At 42.4% G+C, this 23071-nt stretch overlaps 1 protein-coding gene across 5 annotated transcripts in view; it reads right to left on the minus strand.

Moving 5' to 3' along the window:
- Positions 1–915: 915 nt before the first annotated feature.
- Positions 916–23071, minus strand: part of GSAP (gamma-secretase activating protein) — a 51467-nt gene continuing 29311 nt past the window's right edge. For all 5 annotated transcript variants that reach the window (XM_083464016.1, XM_083464015.1, XM_083464014.1 and 2 more), the window contains 15 exons: positions 21712–21781; positions 21258–21340; positions 20722–20775; positions 19809–19937; positions 18394–18446; positions 16922–16953; positions 15212–15273; positions 14324–14419; positions 13488–13558; positions 12520–12614; positions 10281–10400; positions 4458–4519; positions 2534–2638; positions 2184–2277; positions 916–1616 (listed from right to left, as the gene is read on the minus strand). In XM_083464016.1, the coding sequence (XP_083320142.1) occupies positions 1525–1616; positions 2184–2277; positions 2534–2638; positions 4458–4519; positions 10281–10400; positions 12520–12614; positions 13488–13558; positions 14324–14419; positions 15212–15273; positions 16922–16953; positions 18394–18446; positions 19809–19937; positions 20722–20775; positions 21258–21340; positions 21712–21781 (1218 nt within the window). In that variant the 3' untranslated portion in view covers positions 916–1524. The remainder of the gene's footprint in view (positions 1617–2183; positions 2278–2533; positions 2639–4457; positions 4520–10280; positions 10401–12519; positions 12615–13487; positions 13559–14323; positions 14420–15211; positions 15274–16921; positions 16954–18393; positions 18447–19808; positions 19938–20721; positions 20776–21257; positions 21341–21711; positions 21782–23071) is intronic.

Here is a 23071-nt window from a genome sequence, read left to right on the forward strand (position 1 = left end):
AGCTACAGTTGTCCTCTCTACCTTCCAGTCCAACCACCTCTGCCCCCTCTTCAGCTGCTGGCGCTTAAGCTAGAGACTTGAGTTGCAATTTTTCAACGTTGTTCCCTCTCCCCCTCCTCCATCCTGGTTAAACTTAGAGACACAGTTTCACTTTTCTACAGCTTTTTTTAAATGTCTGGATTTATGAGCCAGACAAGACAGGCATTCCCACTTTGATTCATGTTAACCTTGAAGAAGCCTCCGATCCTTTTGAAGTACCCTGTACAATATTTTGCACTTCTCCACTTACTAGATCTGAATCCCACACATATTTTAATCCTGTTGCATAGTTTGTGACTAATTTCAGTGGGACTACTCTTGAGTATGAAGTAATGGGCTTAGGTAGACCATGACATAGTTGGGTACCACCCATTAGGCTTATATAGCAAAACAGTTACCTGTTTAAAATGATGCTCTGACTAAAAAGACTTTAGTACCCAGCACTCTGATGGAATAAATTTCAGCTGCAGTTTTTCCACAATTAATTATAGTTCCATCCTACTGGAATAGGACATTCAAGTATGCAGAGTCTGACTTAAATATGTGGAAGAAGTCTTTGTTCACTATAAGTCCAACGCTTAGATAACGGGGGTTTTTTGTAGCTGCAAGGAAAATGACATCAGTTTAATGCTATGCCAGCATGTAGGAAACTGAAAATGTTCCTGATTGGAATCCAACTTTTCTATTGCTGTTGCTGTTCACAGCTAAGAAAACAAACAGAGAAGCCTAGTGCTTTACAAAAATAGGTGAGAAGCAAGAGCGAGATGCGTGACTTTTTTGATAGCAACTATTTCTTTTCGCACTGACACTTGATCTACATCTATCGGCAAGAGAAACATTCTTGTCCTACTGATTTAAATGCAAATCACCTCTCACTTCAATATCAACAAGCTTTAATAATGCTTAACTTAAAAGTGGATCATACCCACTGATTGCTAAGGGAGAATACAGATATAAATATGCCTCAGTTGAAATTTAGTTGCCTTGCAGAAGTTTCATGTGATTGTAGCAAAATATACAAAAGAAAGATGACATTTTACATAAGCAAGGATATATTAAGTTTCAAAATTATACATTTATTCCCATTATTTACAGAGAGCTATTTTAATCATACTTCCCAAGTTCATAAATCGATCGCCTTATACATCAGTGTACAACAGCTGCTGGTTTCTTTTTGATCTGTTATATAGTTACTCCACATTCAGAATTTATTTGCCAGAATCTGAACTGGAGTAGCAGGCAAATTAAGCGTAAGTTCATAATTCCATGTAGGTACCTGAAAGTCACCACATTTTGGGAACAGCAACTTTGGCATGTATCCCATTACTAATAATATGTAGTGACAATGAGAAAGTCATTATACTAAACTCTCTCTAAGTAGTCAGCGGAAGTTTCAGTAGTTCTCCTGAATCAGTACATGTCACTAACAGACATAGCAAGGCTGAGATGCAGCTGAGGTAAGAAGGTCGCTTTCGATAAGTTTCACTAAAGACCTAAGAGCAGAGTCGTGTGCTTCAGTGCCAACTCTTCCACACATCTTGCATTCATGTTTTCCTGTGCCACAGAAGTGATCCATCCTAGGAAGGATACAAAGGGCGTGAATTTGAGAGGCTTATAGTTAACGCTGGTGGATACGAATGCGAAAAAAAGCACAATTTGTTTTTTAGCACTCCTAAAAAAACCCCACTCATGTCACACGGCTGGCATATGGGAATCTCATCACAATGGTTGCTTCTCACGGCAGCAGACGCGAAAGAGGAAGGTGAGGTTCTGTAAGTAACCAGTGTGATCTGGAAGGAGCTTCTTAGCAGACACAGTGCCTCATCTGAAATGTGTAAATGTGCACCAGACACTGATGAATTTAGTGTTTAACAAGCGTGCCACAATAATTTTGTTTTGCTGCTTACCTGCTTTTCCGGTGTATTTATATGTAACCAACATTCAATAAAAATGTGGTTTTTTTGGAGGAGAGGGGAGGATAATTTTGCCACTAATTAGCATTAAGGAAGCTGCAAATTGGGGCTTAATAATTCTATATTCCAGCAAGGTACATGTGAACCTCAGAACAACATGGCAATAGCAAGATGAGATGCATTTTTAAACAATCAAGGAACTTGGGTAGAAAACTGCAGGAGTATAATTACCTTGACTCTCCACCTCTGCCAGCATATTGACCAAGTAGTTAAGCGGAAGAAACTCTATTTGAGGTGACAAACTCTCCATAACTAGCATACTGTACTGTGAAGGAAAATGCATTTTAATTATTGGATTAATACTAGGAATAACAGCAAAGCCCTTTAACTTCTAAGACTCAATTTATCCAGATCCCCTCATCTCTCTTCCCCGCTTTCCTGCTACGCCATTTAGACTAAGACACTCCTGTCTTCCAAACTTCTGATCTGGTGTTCCACTCAAGCAAATGGAGGTTTGCAAATTTCCATGTGGACAAGAATCACAACAACTTCAAGTTGAGGTTTAATCCCAAAATGCTTACCTGTTTATTGCTGAGTTTCTCAAGCAAGAGTTTAACATAGTTCCTTGCAATACTGTTGGTGCTTACAGGGTGATTCCAGAGTTGACTAACCTTACGACCAGTTGCCTATAAGACAAAATAAAATAAGGTTAGATATCTAAAGGGCAAAGCAGCATTGATCTGTTCCTTTTTGGATGATGATTAATTTACACTCCAGTCCAGTCCTAAACCACATCGACTCAGATATGAGTCACACCAAGTTCAATGCTGTTTACTCCTAAGTAACTAGGGTTAGGACTGCAACCTTATTCTGCCTAAATAACTATTATTAATAAACAATAATAGCACAAGCCACAATTTCAGATGTAGGCTTCATGATAAAGGTAAAGGTAAAGGTACCCCTGCCCGTACGGGCCAGTCTTGACAGACTCTAGGGTTGTGCGCTCATCTCACTCTAGAGGCCGGGGGCCAGCGCTGTCCGCAGACACTTCCGGGTCACGTGGCCAGCGTGACGAAGCTGCTCTGGCGAGCCAGCACAGCGCACGGAAACGCCGTTTACCTTCCCGCTAGTAAGCAGTCCCTATTTATCTACTTGCACCCGGGGGTGCTTTCGAACTGCTAGGTTGGCAGGCACTGGGACCGAGCAACGGGAGCGCACCCCGCCGCGGGGATTCGAACCGCCGACCATGCGATCGGCAAGTCCTAGGCGCTGAGGTTTTACCCACAGCGCCACCCGTGTCATGATAGCCATCTTCAAATATCTAAAAGGCTGTCACATGGAAGATGGAGCAAGCTTGTTTTCTCCTGATCGGGAGGGTAGGACACGAACCAGTTGAATCAAGCTACAAGAAATGTAGCTCTAATAGCAAATGACGTGCTTTCTCCACTATAGTGAAAATCCTGCTTGTACAATGTGGTCAACAGCATTCTTTAGACTCCAGAATTCTTCCGCTAGTGCCCAAAAGGTCAAATGCAGCCTAGCAGAGGGTCTGCAATGGTCTGCTTCCATCCCACAAAGCTCTGCCCTGTTAAATGCCAGGTAGCTGCTTTTGTTACTTTTCGTATAACGGCTTTTTCCCTACCAATTCACCAATAAAATCATCAGGGCAACTGAATCAAGAGACAAGTGTCAAAAAGGGACAAAAGATTAATGTTCCTAATAAGCTACATACAACAAAAGAGGCAAAGTAATATTAGTTCTGGCTCCAAACCTAAATTAAAGTGTAATTGAAGAGTTCTGACCCTAAGGCTGATGAGGATTTAAGATGCAACACTGCAGCCCCTGAAGGAATGCCATTCAGTGGACTCCTTCCACTCCCTAAAACAAAATGTAGCAAGGACAGAACCAGCTTTGTTTTTGCCATGCAGCCAAATAAAGAACCCCTTTCTGTAAGGAAGTTCAATTAGCCCTTCTTGTTTCTTGAAATAGACATGGCAGCCTATAGAAAGGAATGCAAAACTACAAGCCCAAGTTCAGGCAGCATACAAAGCTACAAAGCTGACTGATGGCTGAGCTCAGTGCAGTCGCTGGAGAGAAGCAAAGTGGTCACAATCTCACCTTGGTTGTCCACACTAAATCTTAACGTTCAAATGAAGATCCTGTCTCACTGGCTCTGCAGAAGTGAATCAATGGCCAGAGACAACACGGTCTGGCTTTCAGTCCATGCCATTTTAAAACATTTCCCCTGTTAAAAGCTAATTACCAGGACTCAATGTTGTTTTCTCATTACCTTAAGCCAACCTTAAGCCATGATAAGCTTTTGACACACATTCTACAAGTGGCTATTTTACAGTTATTCAGATCACTCTCCTCTAAGCCCCACTTCCCAAATTGGGAAATTGTTAACCTTTTAATGGAATAAAAGTAGTACGGCTGACTTCATCAATAAACACGTATGTTCCCCACAAACAGATTTAATACGAAACAAATAAATCACACAGTTACCTCAGGAAGCCTTATAAGGATACTCAGTTTGAGCTTCTCATTCTTTTCGGTGTTATCCAGCTCTGAAAACAAAAGGATACGATAAAAAGAAAGGGAAAAGGTCACTGACTATACAAATCCTCATTCAGCTACATTTACTCCAAGTGGCACTAACTTAAAAAGTTAATCACATCCTATTCCCTTATGCAAGCTTTTCCTTTCTTTTTTTATAGCCTTTTTAAAGCAAATAATAATAATAATAATAATAATAATAATAATAATAATAATAATAAATTTATATCCCACCCTCCCCAGCCGAAGCCAGGCTCAGAGAGGCTAACAACAGTAAAGTAATACAGCATTCTAAAATCAATTCATTCTAAAATCAGTTCAAAATCAAATTAATGACAACCATTGGACTAAAGTTCTGTGAGGAAATGGAAGCGGGCAGGAAGGGCTGAGCTGCCATCGCCACAGCTGCCTTCCATTTGCTGCACAGAAACAACATATGCCGCTGGGAAGAAGTGAAATACAGTGGAACCGCAGTTTTCAAGTGCCTTGGAAGCTGAACGTTTTGGTTTTTGAACACCGAAACCCTGGAAGTGAATGCTTCTGTTTTTGAACACACCTCCGAAGCCTAACAGCTTCTGAGGCGCATTTCTCCATTTTCTCAATGGAATTTGCTGACTGCCCATTGCGCCTTGGTTGTCAAACATTTCGGAAGTCGAACATTTTTCCAGAATGGATTGCGTACCGAGGTACCACTGTAATGTTTTCATTTCCTTTTGAAGGAATATTGTATGGAAAAAGAAATGGCTGGATAATATAACGTCTCTGAAAAAGAAGTCGAAACAAAGTCATCTCCCTTCTTCCTGGGGCATTTGTGGTTTCGGAACACAGCGCATGAGGTGCAGCAATGGTGGACCAGCTGCCACTTTGCCTTTTGGGCTTCAGCAAGGTTTAAAAAATCCTGAGCAAACACCAGTAGCCACCTCACCTCAGTACAGATCCGCCTCCCACCTCCCAAAGGGAACCATGATGTGCCTCCTGCTTATTTTGAACTGTATTTCATTCAATTTAGAGGGATAATGGTGTGATAAATGGAGGTAACTGAAGAGAATTTGATTTTGGAGGAGGATCAGGACAGGAAATTAATGGGGTAATGGGGTAATTAATTGAACAGATCTGGACGACATGTGAAGATATTATCTGGTGATTAGGACAGAAAATTAACTAGCTTGCCTTTCATGAAATAGAGTTCTAGTAATTGTTTCTCGATATGCATATATGCATATAAATTAGCATATACAAATTTCATACAATGTTGTGCCTGTGGGCTCTGGATCACTGTAGCATTTTTGCACCTCCCTGCTACCTGCCCACCCAGACACATTTCAGTACAATCATTCAATATCACCACATAAAACTAGAAGAATGGGGCCACAGATAATAAACTAAATCCCAGTAGTGGGCACATCCCACACAGTCATTAGGAAAACAATAAGTCCACTTCAACGGTTCTCCCTTTGTCTATCACTCAAGGGGGAATCCCACCAAACCAAACTGACCCTCTACCCTGTTGGAGGAACTGGACATGGTGGAAGAGGTTAATTTCCTTCATGAGAACAAATCACCCCATCAATAAGGTAAGCCAACAGGTGCATGGTTAGCCAAGCCAGTTGCTATGGCAACAGCCCAGTGCCCCTTATCTAAGTGATCGAGGCACATCAGTGGGTCTGGGGTCTTGTGCTGTAGTGTTGGAATCAGTCTTGTGAAGTGGGTGAGTCTGACTAGACGCATGAGTGTTATGCATGTGTGTTATGTCTTGAAGTGCTGGAACAAGAGAAATACTTTGTACTTGTATATCTCTGTATCTGTAGCTACAAAGCCTACAAGCTGTATGCACATATCGCTGTCTGGAATTGTATTTATTGAAGCCTTATCTTCTGCAGCAGTAAACTATTTTGGACCTTAAGATGCCTCTGTGTGGTGACTGGAACTTGGGGAAACATCCACTACATGTCTCTCTCACCTCAGATTCCCAACATATCAGGCTGTCACCATGGGTGAGGGTTAGAGAACTGTTTCCCACCTGGCTTACAACATCCTATATCAATATCCTGACTGAGTGTCCCTTTTGTGTCAGCCTCTTTGGGGATGGCATCGCACGGGCCAGTTGTGACCGACTCTGGGGTTGTGCGCTCATCTCACTTAAGAGGCCGGGAGCCAGCGCTATCCGCAGACACTTCCGGGTCACGTGGCCAGCGTGACGAAGCTGCTCTAACGAGCCAGCACCAGCACAGCACACGGAAACGGCGTTTACCTTCCCGCTATAAAGCGGTACCTATTTATCTACTTGCACTTAGGGGTGCTTTCGAACTTCTAGGTGGGCAGGAGCTGGGACCGAAGGACGGGAGCTCACCCCGCCGCGGGGATTCGAACCGCTGACCATACGATCGGCAAGTCCTAGGCACTGCGGTTTTACCCACAGCGCCACCTGCATCCCTACCGCCAGCCATAGCAGAACCTTATTTTTTTGCAACCAGCCCTTCCCTGCTTAGTCCTCAGTAGGACTGCTCCCAATGGGGAAAGTGGGGCAAGGCAGGCTCTGGACCCCACCTGTATTCATTTAGCCTATATATAGTATTCATTCAGCAGTGATAATTACAGCTATCATATAAAAGTAGCGAGAAAGAATGTGACTTGCATTATGAACACACATAGACGTATTTCACTCGGTAAGACTTTCGGAATGAAAAGAGGATTAAAAATGACACTTACAACCAAGAATTCTAAACAATAAATATAAAAGAGACCATTGAACTTGCATGTTTTTTCCTTCGTGAAAATTAATCAATTACCGTATTTTTCGCTCTATAACACGCACCCGACCATAACATGCACGTAGTTTTTAGAGGAGGAAAATCTGTAGGCATGCCACCCGTAGGCATTCCCTCCATAACACGCACAGACATTTCCCCTTACTTTTTAGGAGGAAAAAAGTGAGTGTTATGGTGCAAAAAATACGGTAATCTTATCCAAGTAGGGGAAGCACATTAACAGAAGCAGAACTCCTACAAGGCATTAAATCGCCCTCCTAGCTTTGGCAGTCAAACCAGGAAGGTACCATGGTTGATAGTATCAAATACTGCTGCAAAATCAAAGAAAACCAACAGCATCACATTCCTTTGTCTGTCTCCCAACACAGGTCTTCCTTCATGCAGGGCAGCCAAGTCAGTCTCTGCCCCCAGCCCAGGCGTCCAATTGAAGTTATCCAGGAAACTGGTTTCATCCCAGAGTATCTGGAGCTTTAGCTACAAAGAACTAGGGCTTAGCTTTTCAAAAGGGTGGAAACCAAGGTATAGCGTCATAACGAACAGAACACCCAAGCCTGTGCCGCAAATAAACCAGATTTATATAGAAAACTGATCCAGATTTTCATGTAGTGTCGTGCTGGCTAAAAATACCCTCCATTTCTTTAAGAAAAGATGGCCTTGAATTGCATTGAGGACAGTATGCAGAATGTGTCTTAATGGTGATTTTATTAATGTATATTCATATCCAAATGTATATTTGTACTTTGCTATCAACCCTGCCCCCCTCAAAACACCTTGTAAGCAAGACAACTTATGAAACCAACGTTTTAAATCTCAGTTACCTTAGCTCACGATCTAAATATGTTTGAGCAAATCCGCTCTCAAATATAATTTTAATGTAATTGCCTGATTGCATATTAGCATGAATTCAAGAACACAGGATTTTACCATAGCCTTTCTAATGTATAACCCTATTTGTGCATTACTATTAAAATAAGGGACGCAGGTGGCGCTGTGGTCTAAACCACAGAGCCTAGGGCTTGCCGATTGGAAGGTCGGCAGTTCGAATCCCCACAACGGGCTGAGCTCCCGTTGTTCGGTCCCAGCTCCTGTCCACCTAGCAGTTTGAAAGCACACACAAAAAGTGCAAGTATATAAATAGGTACCGCTCCAGCAGGAAAGTAAACGGCGTTTCCATGCGCTGCTCTGGTTCGCCAGAAGCAGCTTAGTTATGCTGGCCACATGACCCGGAAGCTGTACGCCGGCCTATAGAGCGAGATGAGCGTGTAACCCCAGAGTCGTCTGCGACTGGACCTAACGGTCAGGGGTACCTTTACCTTTACTTTTTTATTAAAATAATACTTTCAAGTTAAGTGGCTGGGACCAAATTTTTATACAGCTACAAGAAAAAGTTAAAGAAAAAAGAAAAAGAAAGTCCAGTTACATTGAAACAACTGCTTCTTAAATGCCAAACGCAGTTGACACTGAAAAAGTACATCTGCTCTCCCTGTAGTGTGTAGCTGCAAAAACATGTGCTGCAACCTATTGGCTGTTCATTTCTCCAGCAGCAACCCATAATGTTTAAGGGGAAAACACATGATGTAATCACATGATGTCACACATTTCCTTAACAACAAATTACAGAAATAAGAGGGTGCTGTTTCGATCATCATCACATACAGTTCTGGTCCGATGCATCATACTTTAAGTATGATGACCTTCAGAATAATAAAACATAAAGCTTTTAAAAACTGGAATATTTGCTCTTTCTACAAATCATAACATCTCTTTATCATGGCAAAACACAACCATTAACGAGAGTGAACTTGTTCGGGAGAGAATTTTGTTAACCAAACTACTTCAAAATCCTAATGAGGAACCAAAACATCAGTCCCTCCAGGCTGCTTCACAGTTTAGAAGTCCACACTTCCAAGGCGGAACAGACTATTAGTTCAGTCAACTTAGATGTTTTATGGTTGTTGGAACCACGCCTCCTCCCCTAATAAATGCCAGCTGAACAGAGCTATATAAAGCAGAAGCACAAGAGATGAGATTTGCAAAATCGATGGAGGTGACAGAGAAACACTGTGGGTGTGTTATTGTAAAGCTGTAGCAACGAGTACTCTGGAGGAAGTGAAGTCCCTTTCCAGTATTTCCATTTCCGAGGTAAATACATTACGACCTGTGCAAGGAACACAGTAACTGGAAAGGGCCCCAGAATTGTAGGATCAAAACCTACATGCAGAAGACTTCCACCCAATTACTGCCATGTATGTCAATTTATTTTAGATCTACTGTTTACGTAATTAAACCATTCTAACACAAAATTTTCTCCTTTCTATGCTCTTCTATCAGCATGAATTCAGTGAAATCAAATATTTCTGCCCACAATTTACGGTGTTCTTTGTTGCAGCTAAAATATTTGAATTGAACTTAAATATTACAGAGATAACATAAAATGTCTTGTGGCATCTTAAAAGAATAACAAATTAATGAGGCATAAACTTTTGTGGGCCTATGAAAGGTGAGGCAAGACACTTCTGTTTATGCTACCCTTCCAAATATCTCTCTATCAGTGCTATAAACACAAGAGTATGAAGAGCAGTGAAAGACTGGAATGAATCTTAGTCTCATGTCCTGCCCCTCTGGAGAGGTTAGTGTGAACCAAAATCCAACTCTTTTTGGTACACATCCTCTTTTTTAAAAACAAAACAAAACCCAGACCCACTTATATGGGCATATATTTATTTACACAGAGAGAGATAGAGAGATAAGAGAGATATACATGCAGGCCTCATTTCATACTGAAGTTTGTGCTATGTATGTGGCAGTGGAAATTCAAGACTCTCTCCTGCAGGCCATCCCAAATAACAAATCTACTTACTAGGACACGGCGTGATGCCAGCTTCCGTCACTTTCGTGTAGGACAGGGAGACTTAATTTCCAAATAACAGTTGTTACTGTTCTAGTGTTCTATTCAGAGCTGCTCGCAAATAGTTAACGATGGGATATGGAAAATCCATCTTACCTTTCAAAAGTTTCATTACGCACTTCTCCGTCAAATGTAGCACTCCATGGTCAATGTAATGCAAGAGTGCATGCAAAGGGAGACATCGGATGCCCAGCGCTATATGCAGAGTATGAAATCCTGCAGTTTGAGAGAGAGAGAAATATTCCTCAGCAAAAGCAAAAGCAAAGCAAACACCCTATTCAGAACTGCTGGGTGAGGTTCGACTAAGCAGACCTACTGAAATTAATAGACCTAATTTAGTCATGTCTATTAATTTCAACATCAACATCAAAAAGCTCAACATCAACAAAAAGCTCAACATCAAAAAAACGAAGATCATGGCCACTGGGCCCTCCTGGCAAATAGAAGGGGAAGAAATGGAGGCAGTGAGAGATTTTACTTTCTTGGGCTCCATGATCACTGCAGATGGTGACAGCAGTCACGAAATCAAAAGACGCCTGCTCCTTGGGAGAAAGGCGATGGCAAACCTAGACAGCATCTTAAAAAGCAGAGACATCACCTTGCCAACAAAGGTCCGTATAGTTAAAGCTATGGTTTTCCCAGTAGTGATGTATGGAAGTGAGAGCTGGAGCATAAAGAAGGCTGATCGCCAAAGAATTGATGCTTTTGAATTCTGGTGCTGGAGGAGACTCTTGAGAGTCCCATGGACTGCAAGAAGAACAAACCTCTCCATTCTTAAGGAAATCAGCCCTGAGTGCTCACTGGAAGGACAGATCCTGAAGCTGAGTCTTCAATACTTTGGCTACCTCATGAGAAGAGAAGACTCCCTGGAAAAGACCCTGATGTTGGGAAAGATGGAGGGCACAAGGAGAAGGGGACGACAGAGGACGAGATGGTTGGACAGGGTTCTCAAAGCTACAAACATGAGTTTGACCAAGCTGTGGGAGGCAGTGGAAGACAGAAGTGCCTGGCGTGCTCTGGTCCATGGGGTCACGAAGAGTCAGACACGACTAAACGACTAAACAACAACATTAATTTCAATGGATCAACTCTGAGTAAAAATAAGCAACAGGTTACACCATTACTCTAATGGCCTCACAAGTGACAAGATGATTAGCCACGTTCTCTGGCAAAAACATTCTTAATTGGATTGAAAACCAGCCCAAGTCTATTGGGTCAGATGAGAAACCCCTTGCTGTTTTGGGAAACTGCCCAGCAACATGGGCAACAAGGAAATTTCTCCAGAGCTGCTTCTCAGAAAGCTACAGTGCAGTCAACATCATAAGGACCATTCCTCTTTTCATGGATAACTCCTCTGAATCTTCCCTGCTAAGAATAAGATTCGCCCAGTGGCTCATGAAGGTGAATTGGTTATGGAAGCAGCATTTGTCACCAGCAATTTGCCAACATTATTTGTGCATCAGGAATATTTCTTAGAATGGCGTGGGGATGATGGCATAGGACAAATTCAAATCAATGTTCACCTGTTAGTTTTGATTGTTTGTACTGCTAGATAAGAACACCTTATCTTGACATGAAGGCGGCTGGGGGGGGCACAGGAGGAAGGAAAGATAATGCCAAGCATCCGTTCCAGCTCTGCCAGCCCCACAGAGTCCCCTCTCGCAACTGCCTGGTAGGAAAGATCCTGACTTATGGTTTTTTTATTGGGATTTTATCACTGCCTTGGTAGGATCTGTATCATGAGGGGCAAGATATAAATTATTGTACTAAACAACCAATGTAAAAAAATTCAGTAAAGTTTCCTCTGTATACAGACACAGGTGGGGACTGAAGAAAGCTAGCCCCCAGAAATGGGCACAATGACTTTTATATTTCTCCCTTTCTTACAAGAAACTGAGGGTATACGTGGCTTTTCTCTCCTACAAAATTACACTCTGACAACAACCCCATGGAGGTATGTCAGAATGAGAGAGAGAGAGAGAGAGAGAGAGAGAGAGAGAGAGAGAGAGAGAGGGGGAGAGAGACTGGCCCAAAGTTCAGATGATCAGCCTCACAGTTAAGCATAGCTGTCAACTTTCCCTTTTTTTGCGTGAAATTTCCTTATTCTAGCGCCGTTTCCCACTGCTATCCCGGATTGTTAGATATCCCGTAGACTGTCCCCAGGACAGGTGAGGCTGCTGATCCCTCATTTTCAAATCTGAAAGTTGACAGCTATGCAGTTGAGCAGCAACTTCAAACGCAGGTCTCCAGTCCAGTGCATCCATAATTACTACAGCATTTTGGCTCTCCCTGCCTAAATGAATGGAACACACAGCTTGACTGTCCTAGGACTTACCAGGAGGCAAAGGCATGCACATTCCACTGGTGGCCTGTAGAATCTGACACATGATACAGAATACGACCATCTCATCCAATCTTCCTTCCTGCCTACTGCATAAAAGATAAGAACAGCATGGAATGTAAGAACGGCAAATTCACATACTTCCCTGAACTCCTTTCATTATTCATAGTCCAGCTTCATAAACCATATGCTCACCCTTCCTCTTGCAAGCCAGCTGCAATCTGGAGAACCTGCTTTGTTAACCAGTTTTTCCAAAACAGGGAACTCCGATTTACTGTAATTTAATATCAGTTTACTAGCCAGGACATTAGGTCAGCCTCTCCGGGTCAAAGCCACACTGGCAAGACAATGAAGCAAAGGATGAAGGGGTTTGCAAACTTGTTTATGCATCTAAAATACTTTTAGCCCATTCTTCATTGACAAGTAATCCCAGGAGAGAGTATAATAAAACCATTTAAGGTGCTACTGGAAGGAATTTTTTTTATTTTGTTTCGACTACGGCAGACCAACACGGCTACCTACTTGTAACTAAAGTGCCTCAGTTTCCCTTAATACAATACAAGACTTGACACCCATTTCTGACCTCACAAACCATGTATTACGTAGTAAGGAATGCTATGTCTAAAATGACCCTTCTGATGCTTAAACTGGAACATAAGCATGAAACAATACATTACAGTCTAAAAATTAAAGCAACAGTTGTAGAATAACTACATTTTGTGGTGTTTCATAAGCAGAACATGTTGAATGAATTTGTCACAGGCAATAACAAAAGATTAAATAGACCTTTATGCATATAAAGCTCTGATCAATGTTTTTAGCAAGTCTACCATGTGTGGAGTCAGGTAATCATGACACAATCTCACCACCCCAAAGAAAAAACACAACACTCTTTTCAGCTTTTGTGGGGGTTCTCTTTTTTACTGAACTTATTGTGACTTAATGGAAAATAATGTACTTACCATGAGAAGATCCAGGGACCAAGACCATATTTCTTCCAAACGTTCTCCATTATCAAGCATATTAGATCCAGCTAGAAAGGGGAAGGGGGGTATATTTGAATTCTTATGTACAAGACTTTCCAATTTTCTAACTTATTCTCAAAATTCTCACAATTATTCACCAGTCATCACTACAATTAAGCAGATTAAAATCATTTACTATGGCTGAAACCTCATTAAGCAAAGTATAGTTTAATTCTGAGTAAACATGCTTAGGGATTGCTCTGCAGGGGACCAGTTCTATGAACAATTACTTTAGAGTAAGCGCTACTGAACTCGAAGGAAACATATCTGTGATTTCCGAGTAACATTCATAGGACTACGCTGTAATTGGACCAACAACATGTGCTGCAATGTGAAAGAAGCTTTCTGGGTAGAGTTGGTGGCCCAGCCAATGTGGTCAAAGAGCTTGCCAACGCACCTGAACCAAGGAGGAGTGAACTCCCCACACATCAGCTGCTAAACAGAGAGTTCAATCCTGCTTTCTCCACAACGTTTGGGTGTGCCAGTAAGTTCCCCATAGGGAACTGTCTGGTGCAGTCAAACCAAGCAGGACGGAGCTCCCCTGCCCATCAGCTGATGCTCCCCTGCTTTCTACAGGGACTGGCACCCATCCTGCCGCTTCTCCATCACACAAGTTGTCGAGTGCAGGGCAGGTGAGTGCTGTTTGGGGGAAATAGTCTCACGGGCTAAATGGTGAGGCCTGACAGCAACACACACATTCTAAAGGGACAAAATGAGGTCTTGCTGTAAAACATTGTTTTACTTTTATACATAGATACATAAAAAGAACCAACCGATTTCGAAACATAATCCACAGCTATTTGGTCAACCTTCTTTTTGGCAACATGCTGCAGGTGCCTTGTGAGATGATCTTTCAACTGTGCTACCATCTGAAAATACAAACCAGTAACTTACAATTCTAATATTGTATTTCTTTTCTTTGTTTTCATTACCGTTATTTTGTTTAATTCATTACCATTAATGAAAATCCTCAACAAAAAATAATCTACAGATATGGCAACGTGCGTTTTAGTAAAATCGTTGGGATATACTTTTTCAAATGCAGCATTAAAAGAAATTGGGTACAAAAATATCCCAAAACAATCCAGTAGGATCACACTGAAGATATCTGTGGTGAGTTCAGATGCAGCACTTGAAGTCATATGACTCACAGCAGCATGGTGCATGAATTAATGTGTTCCTCTCCCTCCACCCATTGTATCATCTTATGCTGTATAAGTATAGAAAAACATGGGTTTATATGCTTTCCGACTATCATGTATTTCTGTGACCTCCACATATACCTGTGACATGGAAACAATAAGTGAACCAATTTATTTTCTGTGCATGCAACCCATACTCCCACTTATTATGTAAATTCCAGAAGTGAAAATTGGGGTCTAGAGCCTTCTATACAGAGAGGGTCTTAGTAGGAGGTTGCCAGTGGGTATTACATGGTATTTTCTCTTCATTCCAAAAGCTCATATTCAACATCAGAAGATTACCTAAGAGCCGTTTACAACGAAAAATTCAACCTGAGGAAATGTGTGAGCATTTCTGTATAGTAGTTTTGCTGACCAAAGAAAACAGAGCTTCATGAGGAAGTTGAACTCTAACATTTGCATTCAGATTTTCCAAAATCCTTTCTTAAACAACTTGTGCCACCTATTGCCAACACGTACCAGTCCTGTTAGCAACCGTTGCTGGTAATCTTCTTCCTGGAAGAGAGGAACTATATTTTCTTCTGAAATTAGACAAGAGAAGGAGAGGCCATATTATGTTGTTGTTATGCAGGGACTATGCTATACATCATACTCCTCTGGGTAACAGGGCACATGTTTGAGCAGCTTCTGAATGTAGTGCCAACATGTTGCCTTCATTTGGATGATCAGGGAACACAGAAACTGCCTTAAACCGAGTCAGCTCATTGATGCATCTATAGCTTGCCAGGAATGGAGAAGAGGGATCCTTCAATGTTGGCCACTGGAGCCAGGACCATTTACGAGCGAAGTATGTTCTCAACCACTGAGTGGTGGTCTTTCTCCATAAGGAAATAAATTTCTTATCAATTTTTAAAAAATATCCATGCATGGCTATGTAAGGCAAGCTCAGTTGAGGGTTGAACATGAGAAAACTTGGGAGTTCTGAGAAGCCTAACATAGGAACAGGCTGGTAGTATCCAAGATGCCCCTCTAACCACCACAAGCCCTTTAGAGCCAGCAGGTCCAGAGAAATCAGGGGAAATAATACAAAATGCTCTTTGTTCTAAAGTTGACATTCATAGCCCACAGCATGCACAGGATCCTTGAAGAGGCGAACAAATGATTATTGGTGTGTAGGTTGGGGTCCTAGAAGCAAAACATTGCTTACTTGCCACTTTGCTTCTTTAAGCACAATGAGCAGTCCAGCTCATGTTTTAGGCCCCCAAACGTAATGGGAATTAACTTGCAGATGCCTTTGAGACAGGACTTTGGTACTTCCAAATGGTACCTCTAAGTTATGTGTAACTGTCAGCACCCTGATCTTGGAACACTTTACTAAAAGTTGCATGATAAATAAACATATTTAGCAAAATACAGAGGGGCTGGGTTCCCCACTGGAATGAAGCAAATATATTTGCCTGCAAACTTATTTCCCACAGCAATCTTTTCATACAAGTACCTCTCCCGAGAAATCTAGAGCAGCGTTCTTGCATTTTAATTAAATGCCCCCCCCCACTTACTTTGTCTTCAGCAAATCTGTGTGATTCACGGTACCAGGCAACTCACCATTTACACACACACAATTTGCATGCAACCACGCACACACGTGGTGCCAGGAACCTGGAAGCGGATTCTGGAAATGGGGAGCACCCTGAATAGTCTTCCTGGCTCGCAAGGAGACCCTCCCCAGAGCCCAAAGTAGACATCCTGTTTGGGCTTGGCAGGGGGGGGTCTCGTCATGAGCCAGAGGGGCAGCAGGGCTTTGTGGAGCTGCTGAGCGTCCCCGCTTAACAGCTGACATGCGGAGTAGCGCAGCCGCCACAGCCACTTCCCTGCATGTCAGTTGTGCAAGCCACACAAGCCGGAGGGGCAGCGTGGCTTCCTTGACCCACTCAGCTGACATGAAGGGAAGCGGGAGGGGGGTGCTGCTGCACTATCCCGCATGTCGGCTGTTAGGCAGGGAGGCTTAGCAGCCTCAACAAAGCCCCCAATGGAGTCTCCTTGCAAGCTAGTAGGACTCTCCAAAGTGCTACCAATATACATGATTTCAGTTACACATGCGACAGTGTAACCCCCATGTAAATTGGGAGTTGCCTGTATGACAAAAATGTCAAGTCTACAGCGAACACTGGGAAGGAATTTAAATATCACTATTTGTAGTCATTTAGTATCAGGGAATACTAGTCTTACCTGTGTTCCATTTATTCAGGCTGGAAAACACTCTAAGTGAAAAGAAAAATGTTATTAATGTGCTTCAAAGGCGGAACTGCTCAAACATATGTAGAAAACACACACACAATCTACACAACAACCACTGATTTCTGAAATGAGAACACAACAGAAACTGAAAACAGTGTCCAGCAAGACATTGGGTCAGTATAAGTGAGTATGTGAATGAGTCAGGATTAGGTCTCTGGCCGGATGGCTAAAAAGAGAAATAGATTATGTTGCTTTATTTGTTTTGGTTTTTTTTCATTATTAATGACCAGTGTAACGTTTTGTAAATAAAAAAGACTCTGAGAAACAGAACCAAATGGTGTTTATTCCTGTAATGGGAATTTCACTAAGAGACAGCTGGAATGCTGCTGCTGCACAGAAGTAAAAGATTCAGGAAAACTTTTCTGTAAAAGGAACTCTGCTGCGGAAAGAAATGAAAACCCAAGAGTAGATGCTCACACACCAACAAATAGAACAGGCAGAAGCTTGCAAAAATGCAAACCCAAACAGGATAAGGTATGAATTATATCACACACCAAACCTGGATAACTAAGTGAATACTAGTAACACAAACGCAGGGACGCAGGTGGCGCTGTGGGTTAAACCACAGAGCCTATGACTTGTCGATCAGAAGGTCGGCAGTTCGAATCCCCATGACGGGGTGAGCTCCCATTGCTCGGTCCCTGCTCCTGCCAACCTAGCAGTTCAAAAGCACGTCAAAGTGCAAGTAGATAAATAGGTACCACTCTGGCGGGAAGGTAAACGGCGTTTCCGTGTGCTGCTCTGGTTCGCCAGAAGCGGCTTAGTCATGCTGGCCACATGACCCGGAAGCTGTACGCCGGCTTCCTCGGCCAATAAAGCGAGATGAGCGCCACAACCCTAGAGTCGGCTGTTTCCATGCGCTGCTCTGCCACAGATACGCCAGTACTGCAAGGCATGCTGTTTTGTCTTGGGGGCAGCCTGAAAATGACAGGGAGGGTGGCCTTTCTGTGTCAGGTGATGCCTGCCTCAGTCAGAATATACAGAAGCAGTTGTCACATGGATCTCTACCATCACACTCTGAACTCCAACATAAATGCCAGTGCTGATGAAAGTGAAGAGGGTGAACACTCAACATCAGAGGTGCCAACTTTTGTTGCAAATGGGGGCATTGGTGTCATGTGTCCCTCGGGGTACATGAGAGATGGGATCAAATTTTGGGGGAAGCCCAACATAACTCAGTCCCAACAAGATGGTGTCCCTGCTTAACCTGATAGCAGAAACCCACACGGTTTGAAGTTACCAATGAACCATTGACTGTTCGCAATGAGGAGCCAAAGTGTTTTTTGGAGGCATCTGCAACTTGTTCTCCAGCTAAATTTCACAAACACACTAAAAACGGACAGACCCTTTAAAATGCAGTCTTTCACTTTCTGGAAACAGCAACGTTACAGAAATCAACTTACTTCTTTGCGTTTTCAAGCAGGCTTTCCGTATATATTGTTCTCTCTTCAGTTCTCTAAATCAAAGTGTAAATTACTTGAATTAAGAACATTATGAGATACAGTCAATTTTATTCTATCAATGTCTGATAAGAATTTTTAAGTCAAAATAAAAGGAAGGAAGGAAGACAGGAAACCTACATTGTCAAATTATGTACTCCAACTGTGCAAGCAACAGCTTCAGAAGTTCTCAGTTAAGTTCCAGAAAACCAGAATACAGTGGATGTGACCCAGAATAAAAGTGGGTCCTCTGCTCCCCAGAATGTTCTTTGAGCTGGCCGAGATTACAAAAAACATGGTTTCCAGATATGTGAATAAGCCTGCCTTGGCCTTCCCACTTCCCACCTCTCTTCTTGTTTATACCGTTGTCTCAGAACAAGCAAGGATGTTACACAATGTTTTGATTCTGTCTTGTTCTAACAAACTGCAGTTTAACCACTCACAGTACTCTAAGTCAGGACACAACGGAGAGCTAATCTCCTTGTGGCTTCACAACAGTAGGATAGTGGGAAATGCATGAACCTGAGTTTCATGTAAGCTAATTCACAGAATGGGAAACTGGTTGCTCATTACACCTGAACCAGCCCTTGCACTGAGTAGGAGAAGCCACGTGTACAAAATCCATAGCCTACATTGGTCACCCCAGGCTGAATCACACCTGTCTGGATGGAAGATAAAAGGAGTACTGAAATGGGATTAGGCAAAGAGATGTCTAAATGAGCATTTAAAGTTACCAGTGAATGTGTGAATCCACAGCAAGGCCCAGTTATTTCTTCACTGTAGGACAAACCTTTCTTCATGAACACAGAACCAATTACCAATAAACGGTGTTTTTTAGTTAAAGAGAAATGAGTGAGTGTGCAAAAATGTGTTATTTCTCTAATACAGCAACCATATATTACAAAACTACTTCTGCCAACAAGCAATTCACATAAAAATTGTCATGCGGTTTAATCAATATGCAAAACCATTTACACATCTGAGTTCTCTAAAGTGTCTTGTGGCTATTTTGTTTTATCTTATCCTCTTTTTCTGTTAGCTTGATGTGGTTGTGGTATATCATACTGTTAGGTCTTTGAATTATTAACTACTAAATGAACTACTTAATGTGATTATAACATTGATATTGGATATTGTTTTGTGGTCTACTGGTACGTCCTATTACATTCACTTAATCTTCTCATATGTTTTTAAATCAACTGCAATTGTTGCACTGGTTGTTATATAGTAATGTATTATAATTGTGGTTACTATACTCTATATATCCTATGAACCACTCTTGAGCACAATGTACTTGTGAGGAACAGAGTATACAGATAAATTGGCTGTGACAAAATGGAAAGTCTGAACCATAATATTCATTACTGAGATCCATTTACCTCAACTGAAAGCAGTTTATCCCGTTCCAGCCTAAGCAGCTTGCTGTTGAAACACATGTGTGGGTCAAAACACCTGGAGCATTCCAAGCTTGAACCTAGCTTTTCCCAGAAGCCTTTGCACTTCTGTACCTTAAGAGAGAGAGCAGAGAAGTTATTTCCTCCTATAAACAAAAGTTAAGCAAAAGAAGATAATGAGACATGCAGAGTCCAGCTTTGGTATGCAAAGAGCTTTAAAGTGAGTGATAGAGAAATTTTGCATCACCCAGACATTAACCTGTTGCACAGCCTCAAAACTGCTAAGTTCAAATGTTTATACACTGAAACAAAATACATGCAACCATCATTTTTCTCCTGAAGATGGGGAAACTTGAGGGTAGGTTTGGTTATGCTAAATCTTCAGATATTAACTTCAACAATTTAGTTGCATGTTGAAGTATTTGGCAGTGACCTTGCTTGTAATTTTAACGCATGCTCAACGTTTTCACATCAGTACAACATAAAACGATTATGTTGAATGAAACATTCACATGGATTCTGAAGGAAATATGAAGTCAAACAATAGTCCTTGAATCCTGCCTGCTCCTGCTTAAACATCTGCCATATAAAATCCACGAGGGTGTGGAATTCTGATATTAATCTATGAAAAACAGTAAATGTTGGAATCACTTCAAAATCCAGGAGCTTAAGGCATTTAGTGCACCATTCAGTCTCAGAGTTTGCAGGTATTGCCTCTTGCAGCAAGTATGCGACAGTATTTGATAGAACTGTTGAAAAACAACGTGGAACAATAGTGTCCCCTAGTGGCAATTTTGTAAAATATGATGAATTACACATACAGATAAACCTACGTAAGTATTTCTGAAAACCACAAAACTCACTATCCTGCTCGCAAGTGTCTCTTATGCAGACATACCTTTAACACAGGTAGTGAGATAATGTGTGTTCTGCATACGATTCCAGGGATATCCTACAAATACAAGAACACAAGATCTTAATCTAGGCTAGGGATGTGGCACCAATTTTCCCTGCAGACTTGGATAGCAGGCTATGAAAAAAAGGGTAATAGTCTTCTCTTCTGTGCTCAAGGTTGCTTCAAGACAACCTGCTTATTAAGCATTCATCCCAATTTGTTTGCAAAAAAAACTGCAGGGAGGCTAGACAACTTTGTGTCAACCAACTGTTGCCCCACATTTTTCAGTGCATTTTCCTGTAACTTTGGGAAGTCCCATTTTGGCCGTGGGTTTGTTGTGCAAGAGTAACACATCCTCTGTAACTGCACAACCTAAATTTGCTGGTCTGTGACTGAATCCCACACAGGAACAGTGGCAGCCTGATACCGCCCCCCAGTTTCCAATTATGAGGCCATATTAAAGAGGAGCGATTACAGACTCTTAATTAAATCCTAGCTGAAGAGAAAGGGTAAGTTCTTCAATTCTGCATTTGTCTTACCTCATTCCAGTACAGCAGTGGTGTATATGGTAAAACACTATCCAGTTTGTTGTCCTTCAGACACATTCTCCAGTACAAAGAAGCTGAGAAAATTGAGAGAACATTTCAATGAAGGCTTTTGGCGACCTCCAAGTCAACGTATTTCCTGCAAATGTTCCAAAAAATACCAGGAGTTCAAAGAATATATAAGATATGAAGAATCGGCATGGGTTTCCTTGGGCTTCTCAGAAGGAGTGGTGTATTAGCTGGACCAGCCCCTGAGAGTCCATGGTTCAAATTCTCTCTCAGCCATGAAGATCTCTGAGTGACCTTGGGCTAGTCAGCCTGACTTAAATTCCCCTCCCAATGGGTTTCTCCTCCAATGATTCGTGACCTCTGAATTTTTAGGCAAACAACCTCATGTGTACAGACCCCACACCACTTCCAGCTTGACACCAATCCTAGAAACACCTACCAATGATAAGTTCCTGTATGGGGTCAAATGTAAAACAAGTGGCTGCGTTCTCTATAATCCACTGGATAATCTGTGAAAGTAAGAATATAAAATGGTCAGCAAAGATTGAGGTGTGAAGGTTTACAGTAAAAATATAAGGACTTTAAATCTCTGTGCTTTGCATTCCTGAGTCAAGACTAAACACACGCCACCTTCCAAATAACCTACAAGCAACAAAGCTTCTTCCTCCTGCCATTTTGATTGGCCATCAAGTCTCCCCAAATCATCTGAATCTTACTGTCGTCTAATTTTTTGAATGCAAATTTATACAATGAGTGCAGATTATCTCTGGAACATTTTCTAGTTTCCCCAACTCTCTACCACTGTACCCATCCCAACCAGATTGTGGTTTTGTTCTGACCTACTTTAGGGCAAGCCAGTGAAACTCATTGCGAAGCTAAACTTCTGTAGGAGCTGGGTTAAAATTCGTACATACCGTATTTTTCGCACCATAGGATGCACTTTTCCCCTCCTAAAAACCAAGGGAAAATGTGTGTGCATCCTATGGAGCGAAGGGACTGGCCGCATCAGTCCCTTCTCCCTCCCGGGGGAAAAGCCCTCTTTAAAGGCTGTGCGGCTCCTGCAGGCTTTTCTACGAGGTGGGGGAATCCCCCCACCTCCCAGAAAAGCCAGGAGAAGCCGCGCAGCCCCTTTAAAGAGCGCGCGGCTTCTGCGGGAGGTGGGGGAAGCTGCAGCAGATTCCCTCCTCCCGGGCTCCCTTTGAAGCAGCAATGTGGGAGGGGAGCAGCTTACACTCGTGTAAGCAGCTCCTCTCCCACTTTCCTCCTTCAAAGCAACTACGGAGGAGAGAAGGAAGGGGACCATGGATCCTCTGCTGGTAAATGCAGCAGATTCCCTCCTCCTGGGCTCCCTTTGAAGCGGCAATGTGGGAGGGGAGCAGCTTACACTCATGTAAGCAGCTCCTCTCCCACTTTCCTGCTTCAAAGTGGAGGGAATCCACTGCAGTTGCGAGCAGAGGATCCATGGCTCTGCTTCCTTCCCTCGAAGCAGGGTGCGGGGTGCAGGGGGAAAGAGGGCAGGAAATAGATGCCGGGCAGGAAGACACAACCACACTTTGACCACTGGAAAGTCCACCCCAGCCTCCCCAGATTTCCACTGAGACGGCCAGGCTAATCTCGATGGCCATAAGTCAGGCTCAGCATTATTAACTGGACTTAGATAAACCATGGTTCCCCTTCCTACCCTCCTCTGAGGCTTAGTTTAAAGCAGCAAAGTGGACAGGAGCCGCCCGCTTTGCTGCTTTAAATAGTTTAGTGCAACATTTGATTCAGAATATTTTTTCCCGTATTTTCCTCCTCTA

This window comes from Podarcis liolepis, assembly GCF_965112155.1.
Source record: "Podarcis liolepis genome assembly, chromosome: 10".
Classification (NCBI taxonomy): Eukaryota; Metazoa; Chordata; class Lepidosauria; order Squamata; family Lacertidae; genus Podarcis; species Podarcis liolepis.